Source organism: Phyllostomus discolor, chromosome 7 (assembly GCF_004126475.2).
Source record: "Phyllostomus discolor isolate MPI-MPIP mPhyDis1 chromosome 7, mPhyDis1.pri.v3, whole genome shotgun sequence".
Taxonomy (NCBI): Eukaryota; Metazoa; Chordata; class Mammalia; order Chiroptera; family Phyllostomidae; genus Phyllostomus; species Phyllostomus discolor.
In genome coordinates this window covers 113715971-113743753 of record NC_040909.2, presented here as the reverse complement: position 1 = coordinate 113743753, position 27783 = coordinate 113715971, and the positions used below count along the sequence as shown (strand labels likewise).

Sequence of the window (27783 nt, the reverse complement as noted above, 5' to 3'; positions counted from 1 at the left end):
TGTCAGAACATGCAGGTGTGTTAAGAGGCAGGGAGGAGGGGTTAGGCAGAGAATGATGGAGCAGAACAGCCTGCACTAGGTACTGTTGCCAGTTGAGTAGTACCAGTGGGAAGATGAATTATTTTTGAAATTAGAATGTTAAATTTGGGGAAAGTGAGACTGAAATTATAGGGGATTTCAAGGGCAGTAGTGAAATGTGTTAGCTTCTAGCAAGTACTGCTGTACTTTGAATTCAGGTTTCTCTGTTAACATCAATTTGCTGTTACCTTACCTTGGCACTTAAAAAAAATTCCCAGCTTCTGGATCTGTAAGATATCTGTAAATTTGAAGGAATAAAATAGGTTATTGAATCAAGATATTGTCTAAGGGGTAGTTTTTATTAATTAAATTGAAGGGCAGGACACCCCTCTGTGTTTTGATGATGGCGCCCATTTTGGGCAGTATCAAAATGTCTTATTACGAATAGTTGTAGGGTTTTTTCTTTGACAGTCTTTCCTGAAGATATAAACATTAGCACTCTTGTAAAACAAACAAAAAAAAGACACCGGTTGCAGTAACGCAACTCGTGTCCTGGCTGATGGGTTGGGGGACTGACTGTGAGATTGTGCCGGAGTCAGCAGGAGTCTCGGCAGGAGGGCGAGCCTTTAGGGCTCTGAGAGATGAGGAGCCCTGGGGGCACGGAGGAGGAATAATGCTCACAAGAAGGGCAGCCTGTGCCCACAGTGAAGAAGTGGTTGAGTTGCTGCGGTACCAGATACGAAGATGCTGACACCAAGAAAGTGCTTGAAGCTGGCACGCCAGCCACAGTGAAAGGGCCATTCCAGGGCCTGCAGTTCCCTTGCCCTGTACATCCTGCCCAGTTTAGGAGTTTGCAGAGAATTGCTGGTTAGGCTTAGGTCTGCACCCTCCTCCGGTGCTCAGCCTTCTCCTCTAGCTTCTCTTCCAGCCTCACTTGTGTGCTGCCCATTCTCCATCCCTCCCCTGGGGTGACTTAGGACCTGACTGTAGGGAAGGAGCTGTGCGAACCATCAACTTTCTGAGTGCTGTCTTGGTTCTGGAGAATCCGTTTCCTGGCTCTGTGTTGCCTGCTCTGGGCTTCCTGGTGACCCGGGGTGTTACTGAACAAAGCAAGTGCTAGTAGACGGCAGCAGAGTCTCCTTACTCAGCTCTTCCGCACAGATGTCCAGAACTGAGCCTCCCCGAGGAGCGTCAGACTTAGAACTGACCATCTTGGGAGACAGGCGCCTTCTGCAAGCAGACGACAGTGAGTGTGTGGGAACCTCTGCGGACAAATCTGGCTTTTACTCTCTCACCTTGATCTCCTCCCCCTCTCCTCTGGCTCCTGTTTCCCTTCTCAAGACAGCTGTCTCATTCTCACTCATACTCACCTGTGGGAGACACAGACGTGAGTGTCAGGGAACACTGATGTTGCCCCAGTGGTTACCAAGAGCACGTGACCTATCTGTGATGGCACGGTTTTTCATCCAGGTGAGGCAAGTGAGAAGAAGAATCTGCAGCTCTGAGCTAATGAATCTGCAGCCAGAGGCCTCTCCTTGTTGGCACTTGCTCAGGCATGGTGCTTATTCTCTGCTCCAAAGAACTTCTTCTTTTCCCCATGAAGCATTTAGCTACCATCACCATCATCACAGCCATTATTATCAACATTATCATTACAACCATCTCCACCGTAGTTACCACCATCACCACCATAATCACCACTATCACCAGCAGTGAAGAACATCACCACCACCACTACCACCACCACCAGGTGTCACCAGTTACTCTGCATTAGACTGGATGCTACACTCCTTATAAACCCCATTTGGTCACATAACCACCCTGATTATGTAACTATAGACAAAAAGAAGGTAGCGATTGTGTTTCAACTGAGATATGAGAGTATACGGACTTGCTTTCTACTCTCAAGATTTGTCGGACGCACTTTATTTCTTAGTTCCTCCCTCTTGCTGGACTCTTCCTTAGGCAGCTGAGATCTGAACATCTGCCATGATGTCCTCACTGGCCACTTGTCTCCTTCAGAGTCTGATTTTCTGGTTCTGAAATTTTCAGAGAGCTGCATCACCTGCCATGAGAAAAGCCATTGTGATCCTTAGTAACTACCTCCCTCAGTTTTGCCCTTGACGTAGCCTGGCCTCCAGGGACACTGGGCTCCTTGATGTTCTGCACACACATACCTGTCTCGGCTCATGTGATTTGCTATTCTGGAAAGTTCACCTCTGCTCCACTTCACCCTGGAGCTTGGCCCCCTCAAATCCTGCCTGTTCTTCAAGTCTGTGTGCACCTTGTGTGTGAATTTATCCTGGTCCACTGAGCCAGGGGTGAGCCTTTCTCTCCTGCAGTTGTGCAGCATTTTTGTGCCCCTAGGAACATTTATCACAGTCTGGTTGGGGTCTGTCTGTATTGTGTGTGTATTTGTGGCCCAATCAAGACATGATCCTGGAGAGCAGGGTGTGAGCCTTCTTCTCTGTGATTTGCCTCCCAGACAACACTGAAATATTCAAACACAAACAAAAAGTAGCGGATACTACTACTACTACTACTACTACTACTACCACCCAACAGTGAACATAATACTCAGTAATTGATTATAACCTCTCAGTAACTATTTAGTAGATAGCTATTCCCAGTTTACAGATGAGGAAACAAGCATGGACAGGTTGAGAAAGTGTCTCAGTCATGGCTTAAAAATGGCAGAACCAGAACTTTAAGCCTTGTAGTATGGATCCAGTGCTCTTCCTCCTGCCACGCAAGTAGATGCCCCAGCTTTTTGCAGTCTCCAGGTCCCAATGGGCTCTGAGTAAGCAGCTGCTGCTGAGCTGTCTCCTCATGAAACTTGACAGATGTACACCCCTTGGTCCAGACTCTCCTGCAGTATTTGGAATTTTCTTCCCCACTGTTGCCTCACTGAGTACGCCCCCTCCCCACATTTGTGATCCAGCATGTATTACATTGAATATGGCATCTGTGTAGTGGTACTAAAGCCTGTCGGAAGCTCAGCGCTGACCTGTCCATCGTGTGTCCCAGCCACCCACAAAGGCTCTCCTGTGTCTCCCCAAGTGAGGTTAGATACTGAGTCGCAGGGCTATTTTGTCATGTTACACTTCGCTCCTAAAGTTGTTTTCTGTTACAGCCACATGTGAAGATTGATTCCGAAATGGAATTTGCTGCACTGTAGGGTGGTTTTCCTTTTATTTTAAAAAAGGAGAAAACTTTTGTTAGTGTTTTGTTAATGAGAGGAAATATAGTTAATAACTTTAAGCATTGTAAGCTTTAAGAGGAAGAACTTTCACAGTAGACAAGGGCTTGATCATTACTTGGAGACGTTCAGGATTTAATGACTTTGAGTGAGTGTGGCTCGGCCTGCAGTGATCGCGCATGTCTGCTGAGGAAATGCAAATGGGAACCAACACGCGTTTGTGATTTACTGTTTTTGCTTGAAGGTTTCTTTGTCCCTATTATCTGGGATTCATGCAGTGTGTAGGTGGCCAGTTTAGTCACGATAACTGTCTTGAGATTTGGAAGATTGATACATTTTATATGCACTTTTGGGATTGAATGTAAGAAAGGTAAAATATTTAGTATTTGGGCAAACTGTCTAAATAAGTGTCCATGTAAAATCAATCTGTATATGAACATTTCAGATGGCTAAGATGACATTGAATTTGACAACTAACAAGTGCTATCTCCATAAAAACTTTGCATATGTATCCTTTGCTAAGACATTTGCTTTCCTGTTGTACATTCATAGGAATTTCAGGACTGAAAAGAACCAGAGATGACTGACTATTCATCCGTCCTCACATAGGGGAGGACGTGAGACCTGATGGGCTTGAAGGAACCCTGTTAGTTAGCAGTAGCCAGGCTGGGGGTGGCCCCCAGATCACGGGCTGTCCAGCGGGCATTGTTTCCAGCACGGATGAGTGCACACTGCAGATGTGGTCAGGAGTCCACTGTGATTTTTAAGATTAGAAACTTTAATTGGTGACAGTAACTGTTCCCTTTATCCCCTAGGTATCCTGAAATTTGCTAAGTTTTTGTGTTATTAAATATTTTCTAGCCTTTTGATATTCTCAAAACCTATTTTAACTTTATAAATACTAGCTACTTGGAGTGAGATTTGGAGCCATGAAAGGAACATTAATTATTAATTTCAGTTATTGTCCAGCTCTGGAAAGGCCTTGACAGATCTTATCTCCCAGTGCGAGGCCCCCCCCCCCCCCCTTGCACTTTGTGAAAACTAGAGAGACAGTGTTGAACGAAGAAAAAAGAAATGGAATTAAATGGGTTTAGTTGTAAGCCAGTGACTAAGTACCTTCTAACAATGTCACTACTATGGTTTGGGGGAAGTAAAGCCTTTCTTAGCCCTTTCTCATATTCTGGCTCAGGTAGAGAGAAGTTTTGTAAATGACTCGTGGTAAAGGTGGGCAGTCCTGCTGGGCTCTGGGTGCTCTGAGGGCTGTGATTGCCCAGAATGCAGCCCAGCCGTGCAGTCTGGAGCCTCCCAGCCTGCCTTCTGGACGTGTGGTCAGCCTTCCTGCGGCGCTCAGGAGCACCACAGTGCCAGCGCTGTTTTCTCCTGTCTTGGGATTGGAAGTGTGCTTGTAAATGAGGGAATGGGTTTGGTGGGAAAGTTGGACACTCCAGGACCAATGAAAACACATTTTTGTTAGTGAAAATAAATAAATGTGTTTCACTTGGGGCCATGTCACACAGGACCAGAAGCTGTTTTTTGGGAGTGAGAATAAAGTCATCAGTGAGTATCTACTTTTTTGGGAAAGAACTTATGGCATCATTTGAAAGTTACTCTTGCTGGGGATTAAGATTCAGTTTTATTATTATGAGGAAATAGATTTGTGCCTCCCATATATTTTCATTTCATGTTGTGCATTTACATTCAAGAATCTTCTGTCCTGCGTGTGTATCATGTTGTGTTTAAAAATCGGCGTTCCATTGGGTGTTGATTTAAGTACCAGCTCTACTGCCACTTTCTGTTATGTAAACTCTGGAAGCCTCCTTCTGCTCATCTGTAAAATGGGATTAATAATATTATTATTGAAGTTGCTAATAGGATGGTGAGGGAAGGGAATTGCAGAGTCGACTTGTGATTTTTTGGGAACCAAAATCAAAGGTAATGTAAAAACACTTGTTGCCATAGCGAATACTGTGCACACAGCTGTTAGAAACCACTGAAATAGTGGTTATAAGCACCGACCAGAATACAGCTTTGTTTACACAGCATCTGTACATGTGGTTTATTCATGTTTTTCTTTGTTTTTAAAGGTTACGGGAAGTTTCAGAGAAACTGAACAAATATAATTTAAACAGGTAAGAGTTATAAGATATTTACAGTTTCCTGAAAAAAATGATATTTCTTTATTAGGAATAACAGCTCATATTTAGGCAGTGTCCATTAGGGATATTTTAAGCTATCAACTTTTTATGAGTTGGGTTCATTTGAATTACAGTTTCTCTTTATGCTAGTTTTTAAAAAATCTGGCATATCAAGGAGCTATAATGACTACGAGAATATACTTATTCTTCAATTATTGCTTTAAAAATACTCATATTTTAAACAGGATTTGCCAGCTTTTATTCTTTTGTTAATTGGATAACATATAAAAAAGAAAATAACTCTGCAATATATTTACCATTTACAAAATAATTTTACTTTCATACTTTTTTTTTCTTTAATTCACCAGCCACCCCCCTTTGAATGTATTGGAACAGGCCACTATTAAACAGTGTGTGGTGGGACCAAACCATGCTGCCTTTCTTCTTGAGGTAACTTACTTAAGGTGGAGAAGAGAAATGAAAATAAACAGTTAAAATACAACTATGTATCATTAGGTTTCTTTCTTTTTAAACATGGAAAATAACAGTTTCTTGCAAGATTTACTTCAGAGCTTACCCAATTCCATTCCCCTATTGTGTAAATTCTTTGGGCCAGAGAAAGCGTCAGTGATTTACCAGAGCTTGAAACTAAGTAGTAACAGAATGGAGAAGAAGTTCCTGACATTCAGTCATTTCCTCACTTTGATTCTGTTAGATTGCGGTATTTTAAATTACTTTTCCTGGTTTCTTGATAATGCATGTAAAACATATTTCCCCAGCTCAGGCGTGAGTGCCTTCTGAAAGGGAGCTTATTTGTTGCCTTTAGATTGACAGTGATGGGCACATAATGGATGTTGGGAAAATGTGAATTTGAATAAATTCAAATTTTAACACACGTTTCACTTTGGAAATTTCTTTTATTTTCTTTGCTTTTAGGATGGTAGAGTTTGCAGGATCGGTTTCTCAGTACAGCCAGACAGGTTGGAATTGGGTAAACCTGATAATAATGATGGGTAAGACATGTCCTTTCTATATAGTATTTAGCTCTTCAGAGGTATTATTTTAAATCTGTGTTTTGATTTTTGGTAACCCTCAAGTTAAAAAAAAAGCACTACAGAAAATGAGACACTTAAAACAGTGAAATGGTTACTTTGTAGTTTGATTTTATTTTTTATGCAAGTAGTGATGTATAGCTAAAAATACCAGCATTAAAAATAGCAGCAGCTTTGATGATCACTTAACAGAAATAGGTTACCAGAGGAGCAATGTGTATGTGGTAGGTCCTGAGTCAGATTGTCTCTTTGACTGAAAGAACTTGTTAGATCATGTTTTTTTTTCTTTTTAGTATTTTCAAATCAAGTAACTCAATTTGAAAATGACAAGGTCTTTAAAATGTTGGTCTTTATAAATGATGGGCATATAAAAAAGGTTGCTGGGCAATGCATGATGAATTTCAATGTACTGCTTCTAAGGAAAGCATGATTACTTTAAGAAATCTACAGAATAATTCATCTGTAGTTAAACCTTGAAAACAGTGTCAACCAGTAAAGAACTCCAGATTGTACGAGGCAACAAGTTGTTAGATTTGCTCTTGCATGTGAGTATACACCTTAGTGGGATTGATCAGAGAATACTTAGGCTGGTATTTTACTATAGGAAGTCTTGGAGTAGTGAGGCCTGGAAATCCAGGCTTGTTCACAGGCATTTTGGGACTATTCTGTGATTGTTCTACCTCTTGTTTTTTCCCAGGTCGAAGTTGAACAGCAACTCTGGGGCTGGGAGGACCTCGAGGCCTGGTAGGACGAGTGACTCCCCATGGTTTCTCTCAGGCTCCGAGACTCTGGGCAGGCTGGCAGGCAACACCCTGGGGTAAGCTGTGGCTGATGGTGGCGTCCGCTGGTCTGGGCTGGTGCTCTGGGAATGTTCCCTGGGAGTTCCTGTCTGTTGCAGTGTTATCTAGCGATGCAGTGAGGAAACTCTCCCGACTCTGGGCAGGAGCTCCTGTTGCTCATGACGAACCACCAGGATACACATAACCCACACAAGCTAATTACAGTTAACCCAGGTTCTTGGCCTTTAAATGTGAAGTGTTCACATGGGATTATAATGTCATTTAGAAATTTCAGTGATACCATCTTTGGTTTTGTGACTCATTCTTAGGTATAAAAAAAAAAACTTAAGATTTTTTTCATCCTGGTATCCAAATCTGATAGGTCTTTCTGAATTAATTTAGTGAGGTTTGAAATTCCTTTAGCTAAAACTTAAAGACAATAATAAAGTAAATTTTGCCTTTTTTAAAAAAATTGAGGTATAATTGACATAAAATTTCAAATGTACAACATAATGATTCTGTATTTATCCAGGCACAACACCTCAGAGCTAATTGTGGCTTTGGGTCCAGACCATTGCGGTGAAACAAACACTGCAATAAAGGGAGTCATGTAACAGTTATATTTATACTATTTTTAGTCCGTTTGTTAATTGCAAAAGCATCATGTATAAAACAGCAATGTATGTACCTTAATTAAAAATACTTGCTAAAAAAATGCGAACCATCATGTAATTATTACCATAGGGGAATTGTTGCCAAATGCAACCCTCTGTGTGCCTCTCCCCCCTTTTTTGTCCTCAGAAAAGCTGCAGATCTGGATTTTTATGTGAAGTCTCCTGATTTAAATATTGGAAGTAATTAATATTTTCATGTAAATAAATATATGCACATACACAGACCCACACACTGATCACAGGTATATAGGGTGTGTGCATCCTCTTTTAAATAAACTTTAATTTTAGAACAGGTGTACGTTGACAGAATTACAGACAGTACTGACAGTCTCATAAGCCCCCCACCTAGTTTTTACTATTCCTAACATCGGACATTTTGGTTTATACCATATTTGTTTATCTGTATATCTTCAATGGGCATTTAGGTTGCTTCTGCTGCTTGGCTGTGGTTAATAAGTACACTTACGAATATGGGTGTTGCAAATGCCTTTTTGAGACTCTGCTTTCAATTCTTCAGTGTATATCCAGAAGTGGTATTGCTGGGTCGTATGATAGTTCTATTTTTAATTTTTGAGGAACCTCCACACTGTTTTCTATGGCACTGCACCATTTTATAGTCCCACTGATAGTACATGAGGGTTCCAGTTTCCCACACCCTCGGCAGCACTTGTAATTTTTGTCGTTGCTGTTGTTAGTAGTCATTCTAACGGGTGTGAGGCAGTGATCTGACTGTGGTTTTGATTTGCATTTCTCTGATGATTAGTGATGTTGAACATTTTTCTGTTTGCTTGGCCATTTGTGTATCATCTTTGGAGAAATGTCTGTTCATGTCCTTTGCCCATTTTTAAATTGGGCTGTTTGGTGGTGGTGGTTGTGTGTAGGAGCTCTTTGAACATTCTGTATATTAACCCCTTAGGAGCTATATGATTTGCAAACATTTTCTCCCATTCCATAGGTCACCTTTTCACTCTCTGGATTATGTCCTTTGAGGCATAAAAGTTTTTAAGTTTGATACTACCCTTTATGTCTAATTTTGCTTCTATTGTTGCCTGTGCTTTTGGTGTCATATCCAAGAGATCATTGCCAAGTTTCCTGCCAGGAAGCATTTTCTTAGTTTTCTTTTAGGAACTTCATAGTTTTTAGGTCTTATGATTCTGTCTTTAATTCATTTTGAATTTATTTTTGTATGTGGTGTGAGACAAGGGTTCTGTTTCATCCTGTTGTGTATGGGTATCCAGTTTTTCTAGTATCATTTATTGAAGACGCTGTCCTTTCCCCATTGAGTGGTTTTGGCACCCTGGTTGAAGATCATTTGACCACATACACGAGAATTTATTTCTGGGGCCTCTATGCCATTGCATTCTATTTGCTTTCATACCAGCACCATGCTGTTTTAATTATGGTAGCTTTGTAATGCTGTCAACTTGTGAAGTGTGAGCCCTCCAGTGTTGTTTTTTGATCTTTATTTGCAAAATTGTGTTGGCTGTTCTGGGTCTCTTGAGATTCTTTATAAATTTTAGGATTAATTTTTCTATTTTTATAAAAAATGCCATTGAGATTTTGATAGGGATTGTGATGAATCTGGGGGTTGCTTTGAGTGTTATGGTCATCCTAACAATATTAAGTCATTGTAGTGGATGAACACAGGATATATTTCCATTCATTTACGTCTTTTAATTTCTTTCAGCTGTGTTTGGTAGTTTTTCCATTGTACAGGTCTTTTACCTTCTTGGTGAAGTTTATTCCTAAGTATTCTTATTGATGCTATTGTAAATGGAATTGTTTTTTTTTATTTTTATTAATGTTATATACTTTAATGCCCATTTGTTTTTCTTTTGGTCTATGAATGGCTCTTTACCATTTCATCTCTATCGGGTTGGCCAAAGAATTCCGTTTAGTCTTTTTCTGTAAAATAAAAGACATTTTTCATTTTCACCAATAACTGTATTGATTTGGGTATTTTGAGTATGTTGGCTATCTCCCACGTTATATAACATTGATTGTTTTCAGTCAATGTCTTGATTTGATCACTGTCAACTTCAACTGGTCTGCCCAACTGTGGGGCATCGTCCAGCGAGAGATCTCCAGCACGAAACTCCACAAACTACTTTTGACACGTTCCAACAGTCACAGCACCTTCTCCACGCACTGCACAAATCTTTTTTTGTGTTTCAGTTGCATTTTTACCTTTCTTGAAATAATAAAGCATAATATGCTGAAAATATTATGTAACTTCTTCCATCTTCAATATTTAAAATGGCTACACAAAAACTTAACCAATTTTGATTAGTTTTTTTAAAGGCACACTGATATGACAGCTGTCATTATACAGTCTAATAAAATGGTTTTGAATGAAGTTAAAGACAACTAAGTGCTACTAGAGCCATCTTAGGGGAAAAACCAAACGAACATTTTGGCTAACCCAATAAAACGTGTTATGCAGCCCTGAGAATACACTGTATTCTTCTCTAAAATTATCTTGGGCAGTTCTTAGACTCTAGATACCGATGGTGCATGAGCGTGAATTGACAGGGTGCATCAACAAGTGTAGATAGCTTTCATAAAGGATGGCACCAGGTTTGCTGGAGTGTTCCCCCCACCCCCATTTTACTGAGGAAACTGTTTAAAATGTTTTTATTTGTTAAGACAGAGATTCGATTTTCCAGTTAAGTGAGAAGAGAGACCAAGGACTTTTGTTGTATGTTGATTTGAGTATTGTTACTGATTAATGTAGTCATACATTTTTAAGAGGGAAAATGGAAGGCTTGGAAAATCAAATGTAAACTAAATCTATTTGTAGTGGGAGGTGGAAGGTTTCAGTCTTGGGTGAACGCAATGCAGAGGAGGGGGGTAAAGTACCACTTTCTAGATTGAATAATCTCTAAGTATTAGATTCATTTTAAAGAGAACTGGCACTGTCATAATTTAAAGGCTAATGTGATTTTTTTGGTGGTCATGTTCATAAGATCTGAATGAATGCAGAAAAGCCATTGTTTATGGTTATCTAGCTTACTTAATTTGAATGAAGATACTTAATTCTCCTGTTTGGGGCAATAAGTGAAGATGTCATACCCTTTCTAAGTTGTTTTCTCATACTTAAGAAAAAATTAGCCCTGGCTGGTGTGGCTCAGTGGATTGAGTGCCCACCTGTGAACCAAAACGTCACTGGTTCAATTCCCAGCCAGGGTACATGCCTACGTTGCAGACGAGGGCCCCAGCAGGGGGGTATGTAAGAGGCAACCACGCATTGATGTTTTTCTCCTTCTCTTTCTCCCTTCCTTACTGTCTCTCTAAAAATAAATAAGATCTTTTTTTTAAAAAAGTACTTTACAAAAGAAAAAGTCACTAATTTTTTTAAAAAACAGAAAAAGAAAAAATTAGGGCCCAGCCCCTGGCTGGGTAGTTCAGTTGCTTGGAGTGTTGTTCCGATACTCCAAGGTTGCAGGTTGGATCCCCAGTCAGGACACGTACAAGAATCAACCAGTGAATGCATAAATAAGTGGAACAACAGATCGACATCTCCTCCTCTCTCACCATCCCTCTCTCTTTGTCTATCTCCCCACGCCCCCTTTCTCTCCTTCTATAAAATCAATAAATAAAAATTTTTAAAAATTAACAAATATTTTAAGGAGTAGGTTATCCTTGGTCAAGTTGGTTAATAGTACTGAATATTAATGAACACTGTATTACCTGTGCAAATGAATATTTTATTCCATGCGAAGGACTTCGAGTTCTGAACTCTGAACTTTACTTTTTGTGTAACAGTGTTGGTAGTTACATCTGGTGGGTCTTTTAAGCAGAGGTGAGATGTGCAGTATAACTCATTTTAGACTTGTCAGTAGAAACACTTGGTGTGTGAATCTTTTAAAAATTTTAGTTATTATTTTAGAAGTCCTCACCTGAGGATATGTTCATTGATTTGAGAGAGAGAGAGAGAGAGAGAGAGAGAGAGAAAGGGGATGGGGGTTAGGGCAGAGGGGGGGGAAACGTCAATGGGTTGCCTCCCCTATGCACCCTAACTGAAGATTGAACCTACAACTTACCTTTGTCCCCTGAGCAGGGATCAAACTCACAGTCTTTTGGTGTATGGGACAATGCTCCAAGCAACTGAGCCACCCAGCCAGGGCAGTATGTGTATGTTTTAAGAAAATATTTTAAATGGCACAAGAGTATGATATTTATCTTTCTAAAAAGTGATTTTTATACATGAACATTTAAAAAATGAGGAAGTGTTATTTTAAAGCTCAGTTCCACTATCAATTAGACAAATAGCTTTATCTTAGCTTAAGAGAATGAAAATGAGATCTGAGGTGATCTTTCCAGAATGATTGTATAAAGTGATAATTCTATAAATTCTCCAATGTTTAGAAGCCGCTGGAGTTCTGGAGTAGGTGGGAGTGGAGGAGGGTCCTCCGGTAGGTCATCAGCTGGAGCTCGAGATTCCCGTCGACAGACCCGAGTGATTCGGACAGGACGGGACCGAGGGTCCGGGCTGTTGGGCAGTCAGCCGCAGCCGGTCATTCCAGCGTCCGTCATCCCGGAGGAGCTGATTTCGCAGGTACGGACCTTGTAGAGCCCTGAAGCGAAGGCACAGGCATGGGGTGAGGTGTAGCCGAATTGAATATTGTAATGGGCTGTAGTCAGGGCTCATATCACTGCTTTCCTATATTAATCCTAGGAAGATGATTTCGAGAAAGAATTTAATCAAAAGAGAATCAGCATAGCACTCTTGTATTTTTTTTTTTCAGGCCCAAGTTGTTTTACAAGGCAAATCCAGAAGCGTCATTATCCGGGAACTTCAGCGAACAAATCTCGATGTGAACCTTGCTGTAAATAACTTGCTCAGCCGGGACGATGAGGATGGAGATGACGGGGATGACACCGCCAGCGAATCCTACCTGCCTGGAGGTTTGTGGGTTGCCGGCGTGGTTTTTTCATCTCTGGAGGGCGAGGTTCTTTTAAAGACAGGGTGGGGTGGAATTTTAAAGTGCAGTGAATAGTTTGAGTTTAATTTCCAAGGTGGCAGGTACTTCTCACTGTAGTGGTTTTTGATTACAAAATTCTTTAAAGGGAAACTGGGGACATGTCTTTGCTCAGTGGACCTGTGTTTTATGCCAGTAAAGAAATGGATGTCTGTGTGTGGCTTTATCGCTGGCTGACAAATGACTCTGGAATTTTGTTTTTTGGTGCCTTTATTACTGACTATGTCTTACTCACATTTAAATTTAGACTAGAATATCTCTGATGTCACAATTATCTTAAATAGAGATCTTATTTTCTTGTAACTTTTTAATAGGTAGCACAGACAGCAGACGTGCATTTGATGTTCCTTAAAATATTTGTTAAAAATGTTCACTATTTCCTAGGTAGTTATTGCTTTTTTCCTCAGGCTATGTCGGTCAGTTCCAGATTTTGATGTTTTAACTTGCAGAGATCTTTCAGTGGTCTGCAGATGTTTTCTCTGTGCCTGCTTCATTTTCATTTGTTTCTGTTTTATAGAGGATCTTATGTCTCTTCTTGATGCCGACATTCACTCTGCCCACCCAAGTGTCATCATTGATGCAGATGCCATGTTTTCCGAAGACATTAGCTATTTTGGTTACCCTTCATTTCGTCGCTCATCGCTTTCCAGGCTAGGCTCATCTCGAGGTAATTTTGCAGTTATTTCTTTGTGATCATGGCTGACTGTATGGAGAGAGAGTGGTAAAATTTACTGTATTTGAACTTTTAACATTACTGTAGATGAAGTCATTAATTACTAGTGTTTTTGGATGCTTTGGCATTAAAACTAGTTATTTTTTATTTTTGAAGAGCCACAATACTTTAGAGATGATCTTATCTATATTGTGGAATATTCATCAAGGGTTATGACTTACGTAACTCTATTTTTAAAAGGTATTATGGATTCTGAACTAAAAGCAGAATTCTACTTTATAGTGACATGCAGCATTCGGAAAACAAGTCTCTTTATTTCATTTGATTAAAATAAAGTGATTATTAATTTTAAATCCTGGTTAAATGGAAAAACAACTTAGAATGGGATTGGCCAATAATAAATATATAGAAATGTTTAGCTTATTAAAATGCTATTTTAGAGGATATAGGAAAGGTTAGAAAGAAGATTTTGAAATTACATAAATATAAGACTTTCTATATCTATGTTGGTATAGATTTAGTTTGCATTTTAATTTTGTTAAGGCAATACTTTCCAGAATGTAAAACTGCCTGATTCAATAACAATCAGCTATATTATTTACTGATCATTAGTAAACTGAAAAAGATGCCGTATTATATTAAGAGCTTGTTGCAAATATCTGGTACTTAAAAAGTTTTAAAACAACAAACCTATGATCTTTTAACATACTGAACCTATTTAATAACTTAAAATTTTTTAAAACAAGTGCCTTAAATGCACCAAATGTTGTGTTTTCAAATATTCAGTATCTGACACAAATAACTCCTTCTAAATTTCTCCCTTTTGCTTTTTCTTAGGTCATTCTATGTAGTAGGCATTACTTTTAATTTGAGCCATGTAAAATTGCTGGTACTTGCTGGTGTTTGATCTTCATTAATGGCACTTTCACATGGTTCAACTTAATATGTTTTTAATCCTTATCAAAGTCTTGGAAAGTTTATTTTGATTAATTATTTAAAAAAATAATGTGTGAGCGAACTGCAAAAAACTGGCTGTGTAGAATTGATAGCCAGTCGCAGGGTAAGCAATTTTGTAAGGAAATCTTTCTATAAAGATTCTTAAAAGAAAAAAATAAAGTCCTATCTGGTTTCTCAAAAATTTTTAAATAAGACTTATGCATAAAAATCCAGCCTATAAAATTGCTGTAAACAAGAGCTCAGATTAACAGAAGTTTTATAGTTAATGTTAATGGATTTAACCATTTCAGCTTTTTTCCTGTATGTGCAGGTTTTTTGTTTTTTGTTTAAATAATAGACGACATTGTAACAGATACTATTGGTTTTACATATATATCCAATGTTGAAATTCTAATTTGTGTACATTTTCTAAAAGATAAATAAAAACTTGTGGTAAGCATTTTTAATGAAAGCCAGAAATTTTAAACTCCATTTAAAAAATTCAAAACCCAGTACAAAATAAAGTAATTCTCTAAAAACATGAAGTTGAAATTCAGAAAAGTCTGCCTCTACATAGTTCTTGAAAAGTACTAGTTTATGATGTTTGTACATTCACTTGAAAGAGTTAATGTTTTGAATGTTGCATGTCAGGCTTATTAGAAATACATATACGTGGAATTTTGTGAGTAGATAAACTGCTGTTCGTTGCCTCCTGAAGGGTCTTTACTAGAGAGTGGCTTACTTTTATCCCACTGGTGTGACCCAATTGCATACCAGTTCTCCTTCTTCCCTTAGAGAGAGACTCTGAGCTGTTGCGTGAACGTGAGTCCGTTTTACGTTTACGTGAACGAAGGTGGCTTGATGGAGCCTCATTTGATAATGAAAGGGGCTCTACCAGCAAGGAAGGAGAGCCAAACTTGGATAAGAAGAATACTCCTGTTCAAAGTCCAGTATCCCTAGGAGAAGATTTGCAGTGGTGGCCTGATAAGGTATTTGGAAAAAAAATCGCCATCCTTTCCATTTAAGTAGATCCTGGCAACCACCCTCCACATCCCCACACCCCCCAAGATTTCTGTTTTATTTCAGATTTTTATACTACTGTTAATGGAAAACACACACACACAGCTGTGATTTTTTGTTGTTAAAATATAGACAGAGCATTTTTATTTGGCACTACATGCGTCCTATTAGTGAGATGTTTCATTGGTGCCATTTTTTTCCACTTGATGAAATAAATTAGAGAAATCGGAATGGTGAGTCAGATGAATACATTAGCATTATGTTTTAAGACTTCTTTTCTGGTGGTGCTAATTACACTAGTAATTGGTGGTGTGTCTCTGGTGTGATTCATTTTGTAATGTCATGGGGACCCCAGTTTCTGCAGGGCACGTTTGTGGTCATTGAGATACAAGCGTGTGTGTCAGGGCAAGATTAGGGGTCTGTGTTTCTTTGATTAGTTAGCTGCCGCTTTTGATGGCAGTGAATTCCGACAGGCTCTTTGTTCTCAATGCTGTGGGAGACAAAACAGGCTGAACAGGATTGGACTGGAGGAGCCCTGCCCTGCGTCCTGAGAAGACGTATGATGACTGGCCTCTAGAAAGCATCCAAGGTGTTAAAGATTTTAAGAGTCTGTCACCGCCACAAGTAGAAACAGAGCTGATGCATCATCCTACTGATGGTGTGTAGGTTTCATCGTATGCAGTGATGGGTAATTCATCTTCAGGGGGCCCTAGAGGGAGCCATGATTTTCACCTCTCTCTTGTGCTGCTGCTTTCCGATTTCCAGAATCAGTTGGGTAGGAAATTTTCTTAAGTAGAAGTGAAGTAAAAGAACTTTGAGGTTAATCTCTAGCAGATAAGGAGATTCTGATAAGGATTTTTTTTCTTTGAAGTTGAATTTGGATTTGGGGTACAAAAGGAAAATATTATCTAACTTTCTGAATTTATTTTTCATAGTTATTGTGGATCTTGACATAGTTCATTTACTTTCCACTACATTCAGCTCATGTAGAAAACTCGAATGCAAGAAGGAACATGAATTTTAATCAGTCTCTTTGTAAGCAAAAGGTTATTCTGGTTTCTTTGGCAGCTGACAGACTTTCCCTGACTTGAATTCTTTTACTTATTTCCATAAAACTAGAAATTTCCAAAGTTCTACCTGCATTCCAAGTGGTAGAAGTGGGTGTTTAACCTCTTGGGTTTTTGTTTATTTAGTTCACTGTTCTGTGTTTCCTCTTTCCTTGCTGGGACCATAGTAGGGCTGTGTCTGCATATTGTCTGGCAGCCACAGAAGACTCATGAATCTTATTTTAATAGTGCCATTGCATGTATGTTGGTCTGGGCCTCTTCATCATTTATTGTTTTTGATTAATGAAAGGCTTTTGAGTAGTGCAAGTTTAGCAAGCTTTTCCCTGGCCACTGTACCCACTGTTAGATTTAGCCAGTATGTTTGCCTTTACTGAGAGACATGTGTTTAGGTCTCTTGTGTTCCGAGATGGGTACTAAGTACATCACAAAATCTGGACACCTCACAGACCTTACTTGGTGTGTTTCCTTGGTTTGTTTAGACATTGACTCAGTAGGAATAGCAGTTTGTGCAACCAGGTATCCTGGCTGGACGTTCTTTTCCTGTTAAACACCTCATTTAAAATATTATCACTGGAAAAGAGCTTTTTATTAGTTTATGATTGAAATTTAGACATCAAAAAATTTCAATTCAGGAAAACAGCTTAACTATTAAACATTATTAGTTATTAAAAATACCAGTGGATGCTTGTTTGCAGGGCTGAAGGCTCCATTCAGGAAGAGAATGTAGTTTATTCAAGGGTGAAAAGACCTTGCCTTCAGGTAACTTTGGACAACATGCAAAACTGTTGTACAGGAGAATAGGATAAATACTACATGGAGGAACAGGCAGTATGTGGGACCATGCTGGTCCTCCAGTGTAGGGACAGTGAGTCCTGAGGAGCAGAAGGTTTGGGGGAAGGCTCCGTCGGGGTTGGAGAGGAGGTAGGTGGAGTCAGGGAGATGTCAGCATGTCCTCTTGGGAGTAGTCTGTCTCTAAGAATATGCATCCCAGCTTAATATCAGAAATGACCTAATTCAGTATTTTTAGGCTGTAAGCTTGGTTAGTACCCACAGCTTTCTCCATTCTTCCTTTTAGTTAGGGTGCAGTTCCATTGGTGTATGATCTGGATTAGTACTGACTTGCCCACCTCCCAGCCAGAGGAACAGCCACTTCCTCACAGTCTCACCGTTTTCTGGTCTGGTGAACCTTTTAAATGGTGGAGTGTTCTCTTTAAGGCTTTGTGCTGTAATCTTCAACTGAAAATATTTGAGATAACCTTAAACCTGAAGTCTTTCCATGACCTGTTCTTTGAGTTAAATGTCAAAACTAGTGTAAAAGCATAATTGAAATTTATCACAGGGATGCTGAAAGAAAGCTCCATGAAGACAGAGCTGTGAGAGTAATTAAATCAGTATTACTTTAGTAGCCTTGATTAAATGCAGGCTGTGTTTTATGCCATTTGCTTAGGTGTTAGTGTTAGGGTGAGAATTTTGTAGGAAGGCAGAAAAATGGCATTAATACTTCTCAAGTAGATACAGGAATAAAATTTGGTACAGGAGGCTTTAGGGAGTCACAGGCGGCCACACAAAGGAATTACTAAGAGTGGACACTGGAGCCAGACCGCTGGATTTTATACCCTGGCCCTGCCGCTTAATAGCTGTGTGGCCTTGGTGCCATTCTGTAACCTTCCTGGGCCTTTGTGTTTTCATCTGTAAGATGAGGCTAATAATGGTTCTGACCTTATGGGATTGTTGTGAGAATTAAATGAGTTAGTACGTGTGAAGTGTAAAGTACATGTGAAGTGTAAAGAGCAAGGTTCTTGCAGAGTCCTGTTCCGCAAAGAGAACAGGAAGTTCCTGAAGGTCATGGCAGGGAGTGGGTGTGGGCACTCCAAGTAGTTCCTGTGGGAGGAGCATTTTGTGCGCCAGGGTCTCTGTTGGTAGGGAATTGGGCACAAGCTGGAAGGATATAAACATGCCCCTTTTCTGACTGGACTCGAATGCAAGTAATGAAAATATTTAATTACAATTACAATTTAGCACAGTAAGACATTAAAAGGCAGCCTGTGTACGTACCAAAGTAAGAAGTGGAGGGAGTGTCTAAGTCTGTGCCTGTAAGGTCAAGTCCCTAATGTGTAAACTAGCCACGTGTACACTGCTTTCTGAGTAGTATTACCAAATAACCAACTATCTTAGGATGCTGCGTCCCCTCCCAGTGCTTCTCTCCCTCCCCCGTTCCTGTGCCGCCCGCTGTTTGCTTATTGTCCTTTACATTTCTGCAGATAGCTTTGGTAATTCAGTCACTTTGATGAGAAGATGGTCTTTCAGTTAGGCGATTATCTAACATTGACTCCATTTTCACTTTTCAGTCATTTTTTATTGTAATTAACTTTTCTCAGATTAGAAATCTAGTTCTGTGTTGCTGAATGTGTAGATTGTAACTATATATGTATTTATACCAACCTACTTTTAACAAGAATCTGAAGTGACTTATTTAAAAGGGGAAGAAGGCAGTTATAGTAGTAACAAAGACTGTTAAAAGCAGAGTGCGAATATGAGAGCTGAGTAATTACTGTTGAAGGGAGAGGAAGAAGAAAAATTACACAGAAATTCATGCTAAGTAAATCTGCTGAAGCTGACCATGAAAATTTCACTTTGCTCTGTGTCCCAAATCCTTTCCATCTAAGGGATGCGTGCATGCTCTCTTTTCAGTGAGCTCCCAGCAGACCCGGTCAGAGTTGTGTGGTGGGTGAGGAAGAAACACAGTTGCTTCAGCAAGTCAGTGCTGTTAACTTAGAGTCTATCCCGTGCTATTCTGGGTCTATTGTCATATACAGCCTGGAGACAATAAGGAAGCTTAATCCTACCAGCCTTTTGAATTACAGAGTTGTGTGTTATTCTCAGTGTCTTTGAACGACGAGGGAGGAAATAGCCCCATGATGTTGACCTCCTACATAAGCTGTTGGAACAGCCTCCTTGTTGGAACCAATTGATCAGACTCATGGGCCGTGTTGCTTCCCCTGCGGGGTTGCGGAATTCGGTGGGAGAGGTCTTTGTTGTCCTTGATTTTAATTGACACTGGGACGTTTCCAGGAAGATCTGCTAAGGGTTACCCACGTGTGTCACAGATGTAATTTAACAATGAAACAAGAGCAGGACCAGAACTGGTCATAAAAAGGAAGAGAAGGCAGATGCACGCATCATGTGGGAAAGTAGACGGGCGAGGGTGATCGAATGTGGGTGCGCACAGTTGGTCAGACTGCAGTGTGACCTGCGTTGTGTTCCCCCGTTGTGTTCCCCCGTTTCAGCCACAGTGCACAGCACGTCGTTGTTGGGGCTGCTGCTTGATGGGAGGGAAACTAGTGTTTGCTGATAGTGGGAAAATAGATGAAAGCCAAGTTTTGGGGGAGAAATTCAGGAATAGACATTCCGACCTCTTCGAAATACAGATCACTGCACGCAGATGGCGCGGGTGGCGGGCGCTCCTGTTGCTGGGCCCACGGCCGCTGGTCTTTTAAGGTTTGGCTGTGAGCTACTTTCTAACGTGTTTTTAAGTTCCCTTCTCCCTTTGGGGAAGAATTTCTAATTTGATTGATGATCCGTTTGTTGTTATTTCGACAGTTGCAAATTTACTAATTAGATTCACCCTCTAAGGACTTGATTTTTGTTAAATAGAGCAAAACTACTGATCTTTTTTTTTTAAAGATTTTATTTATTTATTTTTAGAGAGGGAAGGGAGGGAGAAAGAGAGAGAGAGAGAGAGAAACATCAATGTGTGGTTGCTGGGGGCTGTGGCCTGCAACCTAGGAATGTGCCCTGACTGGGAATTGAACCTGTGATGCCTTGGTTCGCAGCCCGAGCTCAATCCACTGAGCTACACCAGCCAGGGCAAAAACTACTGATCTTTAAGGAAACAGTGCGTGCTCACTTTTCCAGCTGGGTTGAGGCAGGCCCCCAGCTTCTTCAGAAGCAGCTGCTAGTCTTTCATTAAAACAATAAAAGCATTGTTTTCTACGGCATTGTGAAATGAGTGAGCTAAAAATACTGTTTCTTTGTATGTATTTGATGGTTTTGTATTTCGCTACACACAAACCTAAAGCAGGCGAGAAACAGTAGGTGATTTTTCCGTTGTCTTCGTTTGGTTGGTGGTTGTGCCATCTGTCCAAATTTGTCTGTACAGTAGTAGGTTTTCGCTGGGCTCATCCGGGACTTCTTATTCTGGGGAACGTTAGCCTGTGCTTGAAGGGTCGGGGGCAGTCGGTTTTCAGCGGGCCCTGTGCACCCTGTTTTTGCCATAGGGATGGTTTGTTCTGGATCACACTGCTCCGGCAAGGCATGCACTTGACGGAGTTGGAATTTAGATTCATTCGTTCATTCAGTTCCTAGTGTGCTCCTTCTGTGTGCCATGTGACGGGTGGGCCTTTGGGAATGTAGGGGTGAATATGGTGTGGACCCTCCCGCAGGAGACTCAGTGGGGGGAGACAGACATTCACATACCACGTGGTGTGTTTACAGTGTGATCAGCGGTAAGGACTGAAGGTGAGAATCCAGTGCTCGGGGGATCAGAGCAGGGGCTGGCACCACCTGAGAGACTGGGCAGTGACTCACAGATCAGATGACATTTAGACAGCATTGTTAAGGTTAAGTAGGCGTTGACCAAGATACAAAGGCATTCCAAACATATCAAGCATGGGCCTAAGGTCATGAAAGGTTGCCGTGTCTTTGGGGAACAATGAGGATTCAGAACTGGGACTGTTGGGGGGGGGAGTAGGAGACGAGCAGGATGGAGCAAGACCGCAAGGGGCCCCGCACAACTTGCCAAGGAGTTCAGATGTGGTTTCGCACTCACCAGGAACTTAGGGGAGTTCTCAGAGAAGTAATGGGATAAGATTGGTGGGGTTTTGTTTTGTTTTTAAGGAGACGGACATCATTGGCATTGAGGGAGAAAGACAGGAATAGGACAAATCTAGAGTCAGTGGAGAGACTTGGTAGAATTGTAATAGAGAGGAATTGTGAGGCTCTCCACCAAAGTGGGGACCGAGGAAGGGGAGACAAGTGCACCACCGGTTCACTGGTCGCTCGGTTGTTGAGGGAAGAGGAGATGAGGAGAGTGCCCAGCTTCCCCCGCGTCCGTCTTGCGCAGAGGAGGTGGTGGGTGGCACTCCTTTAGGTGGGACTCCAGAAGTCAGGCAGCTGCGAGGAGATGATGCATTTGTTTTGGCAATGTTCCGGCACTTTCAGACCTCCGGGGCTCCTGAAGATTAGCCTGGAGAGAGGAGATTTACGTGTTTAAAAGCATGGTGCCCTCATGGATAGTCACTTAGGCCAAGGGTGGAAGATAATTTGAATAAAGCAACGAGGACAGAGCCTGGGACAGGGAGTGCATGGTGAGGCAGAGACGATGGAGAAAACAGTCATGAAGATCTGCCCTGTAAACAAGGGAGAGAAGAGGTCTCAGAACTGATGGTGGACAAGATCCAACAGTTGAAAAAGAAGGTGGATTGATTAAGTGCGTGGGGCATTGTGAGAACAGTCGTCGTTGCTGAGGAGAGCTGGTATGGTGAAACAGGCTGAGTGGTAATTCTCGTACTGTGAGCGGGGTTGAAGGAGAGATCAGCTTGGATGGTTGTTGGGATTGCAAGAGAGGGTTGTGTCTAGTGTGTGCGTGTGGGTTATCTTTAAATAGGAGACAAGGATACTTCAGTCTCTGAGATGGGGTGTTCTTTTATTAAGTAAATGTAGAAGTGGGAATATTCAGGAAGCTTGTGCTTTCTGGGTGAGTTGGAGATGAAGTCCGGGGAGCAGAGTAATGATGGTGGACTTGAATGGACCCCTGCTTGTGCTGGGCTCTGTGCTGTGTACTTATGTGTCCCATTATTTGGTTTTTACCCTCCCCATCTCCATAGTGTTATTCTTGTACCCATTTTAGAGGTGAAAAACGGGTTCAGAGAAATTACATAAGGTACCTGAAGTCACATAGTTAGGTGTTGGGTTTTGGACTCACTTGGTCTGATACCATCTTTCTTTCAACCCAGCGCTTCAGAAGGAAGTGTCAAGGGACCTGTTAAGGTGTGATGAAGCAGCCATGGAGAAAGTAGGCAGGGATTTTCAGATACCCATGGGGATGGGAAGAGAGGAGTCTGTTATTTAGAGAATTTCATGTTTGGTCTCTTTCCCATCATGACTTGGAAATGGGCCTGACCAGTGCTGATAAAATAGATTTTAAAATTACTTTTCTTTTTGTACAACTGTGAGGAATAACCCATTATTATTACATTGAAAATCTCGGCAGGCCTCACAGGCTTTAGCTGAGTACTACGACCCACCTGACCAAGTAGGATTGCAGTCCGACAGAGAACTGTAAAGACACTGTTGATTTAGCACCCCAAGGCAGAATTCCAAAGAGACTACTGTATAGACCTTGGCAAAAAGGATGAGCCGAAATCTGTTACTGGCAAGTTTTGTGGTGCGATTTCTGGGTAGCTTCATGGCTCTGATTATATTGGTCATATATTCAAAAAATTGTTATTGATAATTGTTTATTTACATGTATTATCCAAGCTTTGTATAATTTTGTTGCATTCTAACTCATTGCATGTGCATTGCCTTAAAACTAAACAGACTTTTACCTTAAAAACCAACACACACATTTGTTTTAGTAGCTTGGAAGAGCCTACAGGGAGGGCATCTTCTGTTTTGCCGCTGGACTTTCTTTCCCTGCTTCACCTCCTGTGCACTGTCCTAAGCCCTGGGGACCCAGGGGTGAACCAGACAAAGCTTATGTTCCAGTAAGATAGACTATAAACAAGTTAATATGATGCGTCAAGTTGTGAAATGTGTGAACTAAAAGGAAAGAGGAGTAAGGAGATAAAATACACGAGTGGTGGTTTTAAAGACTGTGTGGCCAGAGAAGGTCTCATTTGAGCAGACTTGATTGAGGAGAGGGAGTGATCACAGAGAAACAAGACAAAAGAACAAGGGCATGGTAGGAACCTGGTGGACGGATCCAGGAGCAGGAAAAGGCCAGTGTGACGTGAGTGAGGGGCTGGGCCACCTTGTGGAGGGCCTTGCAGGCCCTGCTGAAATACAGACTTCACATAGCTGTGGTTTATGTGTTCACATAGTCAATCCACAGGTTATGTAGTGATTGTATCCAAACCATTGGGTTTGGCAACTGTTACATTTATACCATTGTATTATTTTTTACTTTGTAGGATGGGACAAAATTCATCTGTATTGGAGCTCTATATTCTGAGCTTTTGGCTGTTAGCAGTAAAGGAGAACTTTATCAGTGGAAGTGGAGTGAATCTGAGCCTTTCAGAAATGCACAGGTATTTTACTATGTTAAATTTTGCATTGAGTAGGGCCTACATATCAACATACAAAATGGTGATCATTTTTCTTATGCTTTCAAAGAATCCTTCATTACATCATCCACGAGCAACATTTTTGGGGCTAACCAATGAAAAGATAGTCCTCCTGTCTGCAAATAGCATAAGAGCAACTGTAGCTACAGAAAATAACAAGGTATGACACACTTTCATTGATTGATGGACACTTCATGCTTAAATTCTTGATTTCTTTTCCCTTTTCCGTCTTTTCATTTTCTGTCTTTCTAACTAGATCCATAAATACAAAGTATCTCTGTTTTAGTAGAGCAATCCAGTGTAGGTAGGCCCTGGCTAGGTAGCTCGGTTGGTTTAGAGTGTTGCCCTGATACGCCAAGGTTGTGGGTTTGATCCCAATTGGAGCACATAAAAGAATGAACCAATCAATGCATGACTAAGGGGAACAGATAGATCAATCTATCTCTCAAAAAAATAAAATTAATAAATAAAAAATTTAAAAAAGGGAGAGTATGGGGACATCTGCAGTTGTGTCAACAATAAACATAAGGGGAAAAAGTGCTTGTAATTTAATGTGTGATCTTTTTGTTGCTTATGTATCTCTGTTATAATTTGACTCTAGAGGTAGCTTTCTACTTGAAGGGAAGGAAAATTATTCAAGGTAAATGCTGACAAAAGAGATATGAAAAGCACTGTAACTAGAGATTGCATTATAGGTTGAGAAGATATGAATATTATACCTCAGATTTTCAGTTTGCTTTAAAAGAGTCAAATTGTTTTTAAAATTTTGGAGCAAATGTTTACTTTTGATTAATGCTTTGTATGGTTTTAGACAGTTCAATAACTGCTATTTTGATTTATTTGTGTGAAGAAAGTAACTTGCTGTCTAGTCTTATTAAGAACCTTTTCTGGATTACTTATTATTATTATTATTTATTTATTTTTAGCATTTAGCTCAAAACATTTTAGAATTCCAGTCTAAAGAACATTAAGTTTTGACCACGATTCTTTTGCAAAGATGACTTGATTTTATTTAAATCTCTAATATTTTATTGTTTAGGTTGCCACATGGGTGGATGAAACTTTAAGTTCTGTGGCTTCTAAATTAGAGCACACCGCACAGACTTACTCAGAACTTCAAGGTGAACGGATAGTTTCTTTACATTGCTGTGCCCTTTATACCTGTGCCCAGCTGGAAAACAGTTTGTACTGGTGGTGAGTATGGAAGGCGGCTTGTGGATGCTGTGCGTGCGTAATGAATAGGGGCTCTGAGCAGCGGAGCGCCAGCACGAGGAGGTCAGCGACAGATAACGCGGTATAGGGAGGGGAATCTCACTTCGGAGCAAAGTGACATTAAAAAAATACCTTAAAAGAAAACCTTATAAAAGTAATGCATGCTTAGTGACTAAAATTATGAAATTTTATGAAAATATAAAGCAGAAATAAAAATCACCTATAATCCTACATCCTCAAAGATATAACTACTGTTAACATTTGGAGGTATTTTATTGTTTTTCCTATACATAAGTGTGTACTTTGCTTTTACATAATTGAAAGCATAGGTTAAAGGGTACTTTTTCATTGAACAGCATTACTTAAAATGTCATTTTAATGGTTATTAAAGTATTTCATTTTATGAATATTCTATGCCTTACTATTAGAAGGAACTTTAAATGTATTCTCTGTTGTGTTTTAAGGCATCACTAAATTTGTGTTGATAAATAATAGGGAAATCTAATGAAATATATCTATTTGGAATAAAATATCAACTGATGAATTTTTTGGTAAATTTTATTTCTACATGTTTAATAAAAATGAATCCAATTAGATATTAAACCTCTATGATCAAGTTTCAATTCAGTATAAGTTGAACATGTTAATATTCTGAAGCAAAAACATTGGGGAAGGAATGCACCAGAAATATGTGAATGACATGTGTGATTTCAGATTTGTTTGATGAGCTCATTTGCTGCTTATTTGACCAATTTTTGCTTTTTCTTTTCAGGGGTGTAGTCCCTTTTAGTCAAAGGAAAAAAATGTTAGAAAAAGCTAGAGCAAAAAATAAGAAGCCCAAATCTAGTGCTGGTATTTCTTCCATGCCGAATATTACTGTTGGAACGCAGGTAAGTGATTAGAATCCAGCCTGTCCTAAGGGGATATCCTTTCTCTTCAAAATCACTTTCTTCCCCTGTTAGTAACTCCCAAGTAAGCAGTTTTACAAATGAAGGTCATTTAAAGGACCAGGTTCCAGTCGCTTGTAGGTGGCACATCACTCTATTCAGTAGTTGAGTAACATGTGGGGTGTCGCCCAGTGTCAGGAGGTTTCCCTGGGGCCGGGTTCCCAGCCTTGTCTGGTTCTAGGAAGTGTTTGGTCTTTCATGCAGAGCCTGGAGCCTCGTACCTGACACGTACGTTCCTTCAGTTTGTCTGGTGGTAGCGCCGGGGCCACATTGTGTCGAACACATGTTCCCGGTGATTCTTAGGACCAAGTCAGTTGCTCCATGCTGCTCTCTGGGCACGTGATCAGCACGGCGCTGGAAGCTTTGTCCGATTACCCATGTTTCTGCCCGTTTCTGTGTGTGGACTCAGATGAGTTAGGCTCCTATAGGGAGGGATCTTACAGAAGGTGATTTTTCTAATACCCAGCTGGCTTCTCCACCTTTCCAGGAATCTGCAGAGTCCATCTTTCTCTAATTACCTATGTGTGAGGCTGAATTGTCTTTATATATACTTTACTCAGAGTAACTTCACAGCACATTGAATGCAGAAGCAGGCATGGGAATCCAGCTGTCTTCTATTAAATCAGACATTAAGAGATTTGCAAAAATGCAGACATCGCCACTTTTCTTGCTGATTTTTTGAAAATATAATTATTTCTCATAAAATTGTTTATATTATTAACAGGGAGTTTGTTACTGTTAAATGAATATTTAAAAAATCCTGAGTTTTAATTACTAATAGAATATATTAAAAACCGACTACATATGACACACATAAACAAAAGATTTTTAGGTTCTCAGTCCTGTTTAATAGGGAGAACGGGTTCTGAGACCCAGATCTGAGGGCTCTGGTCACACGTCTGATTCATTAGACTCACAGAAGTTTGTCTTCGGGGTCCAGCTTGACATTTATGTTCATTTTAGCAACTGCTGCGATGCACGCTGAAGGACTTTGTAGGCCCTACCACTCAGACAGACGTGGATTTGATTCCATAATGTGGTGCTCATTTCCTCATCTGTCACATTCTTTCAACTCACTTTTTTCTCTTCACTACAAAGTGATATTACTTGTACAGTATTGCTTGTGTCTTAAAAAGTTGTCACCATGTTAGCTGTTACTTTTCTTTAAAACCCAGTTCAGATGGAGCTGATCTTTTTGTTTGTGGCTGTTTTTTGTCCTACTCATGGTTGGTTGTTTTGTTCTGGTTCCTTTGTTGGCCGTCCAACTAGGAAGTTTTCAGCAGTTACCCACTATTTTGAATATTATTGTTCAGTCTCCATTATTTATGTCCGTTGCTGTGGCCAGATCTCCCCTTTCTTGGAGCGCCCCTTTTCCTGCTGAGTTTAAATACTGCCTTCTGATGTTCTCCAGGCTCCATGTTCACTGGACTCATGTAACAGAGGACGTCTTCGTCATTGCCTTATTCCTACGTAGGATGACATTACTGTAGACAGGGAGGGCAGAACAAACGCTTTAAAGATGTGTCAAAGGAAAACTAATTTAGCTCGGCACTGGATTGCTGAAAGATAACAGCATATTAAAATAGTTGGTGTAGAAACAGGTTTTGTTTTGAAGCTGTAGAAAATGGAAGTTTACGACGTTTATAGTAGTCACAACCACAGGATAAGGAGAGCACTCATGTGTTAACATCAGAAGGAACTGTTGATCATTTTGGGGTTTCAGCCATATCTGCACTCACAGGT

The 27783-nt window shown here is 40.4% G+C and overlaps 1 protein-coding gene across 8 annotated transcripts in view; it reads left to right on the top strand.

The window, feature by feature from the left end:
* The window catches only part of UBR5 (ubiquitin protein ligase E3 component n-recognin 5), a 122928-nt gene that overhangs the window by 34469 nt on the left and 60676 nt on the right, over positions 1 to 27783 (top strand). For 6 of the 8 annotated variants that reach the window (XM_036031323.1, XM_036031328.1, XM_036031329.1 and 3 more), the window contains exons 2-13: positions 5302 to 5346; positions 5721 to 5802; positions 6289 to 6365; positions 7102 to 7221; positions 12226 to 12415; positions 12606 to 12765; positions 13357 to 13506; positions 15226 to 15437; positions 23729 to 23845; positions 23931 to 24041; positions 24921 to 25075; positions 25866 to 25983. In XM_036031323.1, coding sequence (XP_035887216.1) covers positions 5302 to 5346; positions 5721 to 5802; positions 6289 to 6365; positions 7102 to 7221; positions 12226 to 12415; positions 12606 to 12765; positions 13357 to 13506; positions 15226 to 15437; positions 23729 to 23845; positions 23931 to 24041; positions 24921 to 25075; positions 25866 to 25983 — 1537 coding nt within the window. The remainder of the gene's footprint in view (positions 1 to 5301; positions 5347 to 5720; positions 5803 to 6288; positions 6366 to 7101; positions 7222 to 12225; positions 12416 to 12605; positions 12766 to 13356; positions 13507 to 15225; positions 15438 to 23728; positions 23846 to 23930; positions 24042 to 24920; positions 25076 to 25865; positions 25984 to 27783) is intronic. The other 2 variants (XM_036031327.1, XM_036031326.1) reach the window with 1 other exon arrangement.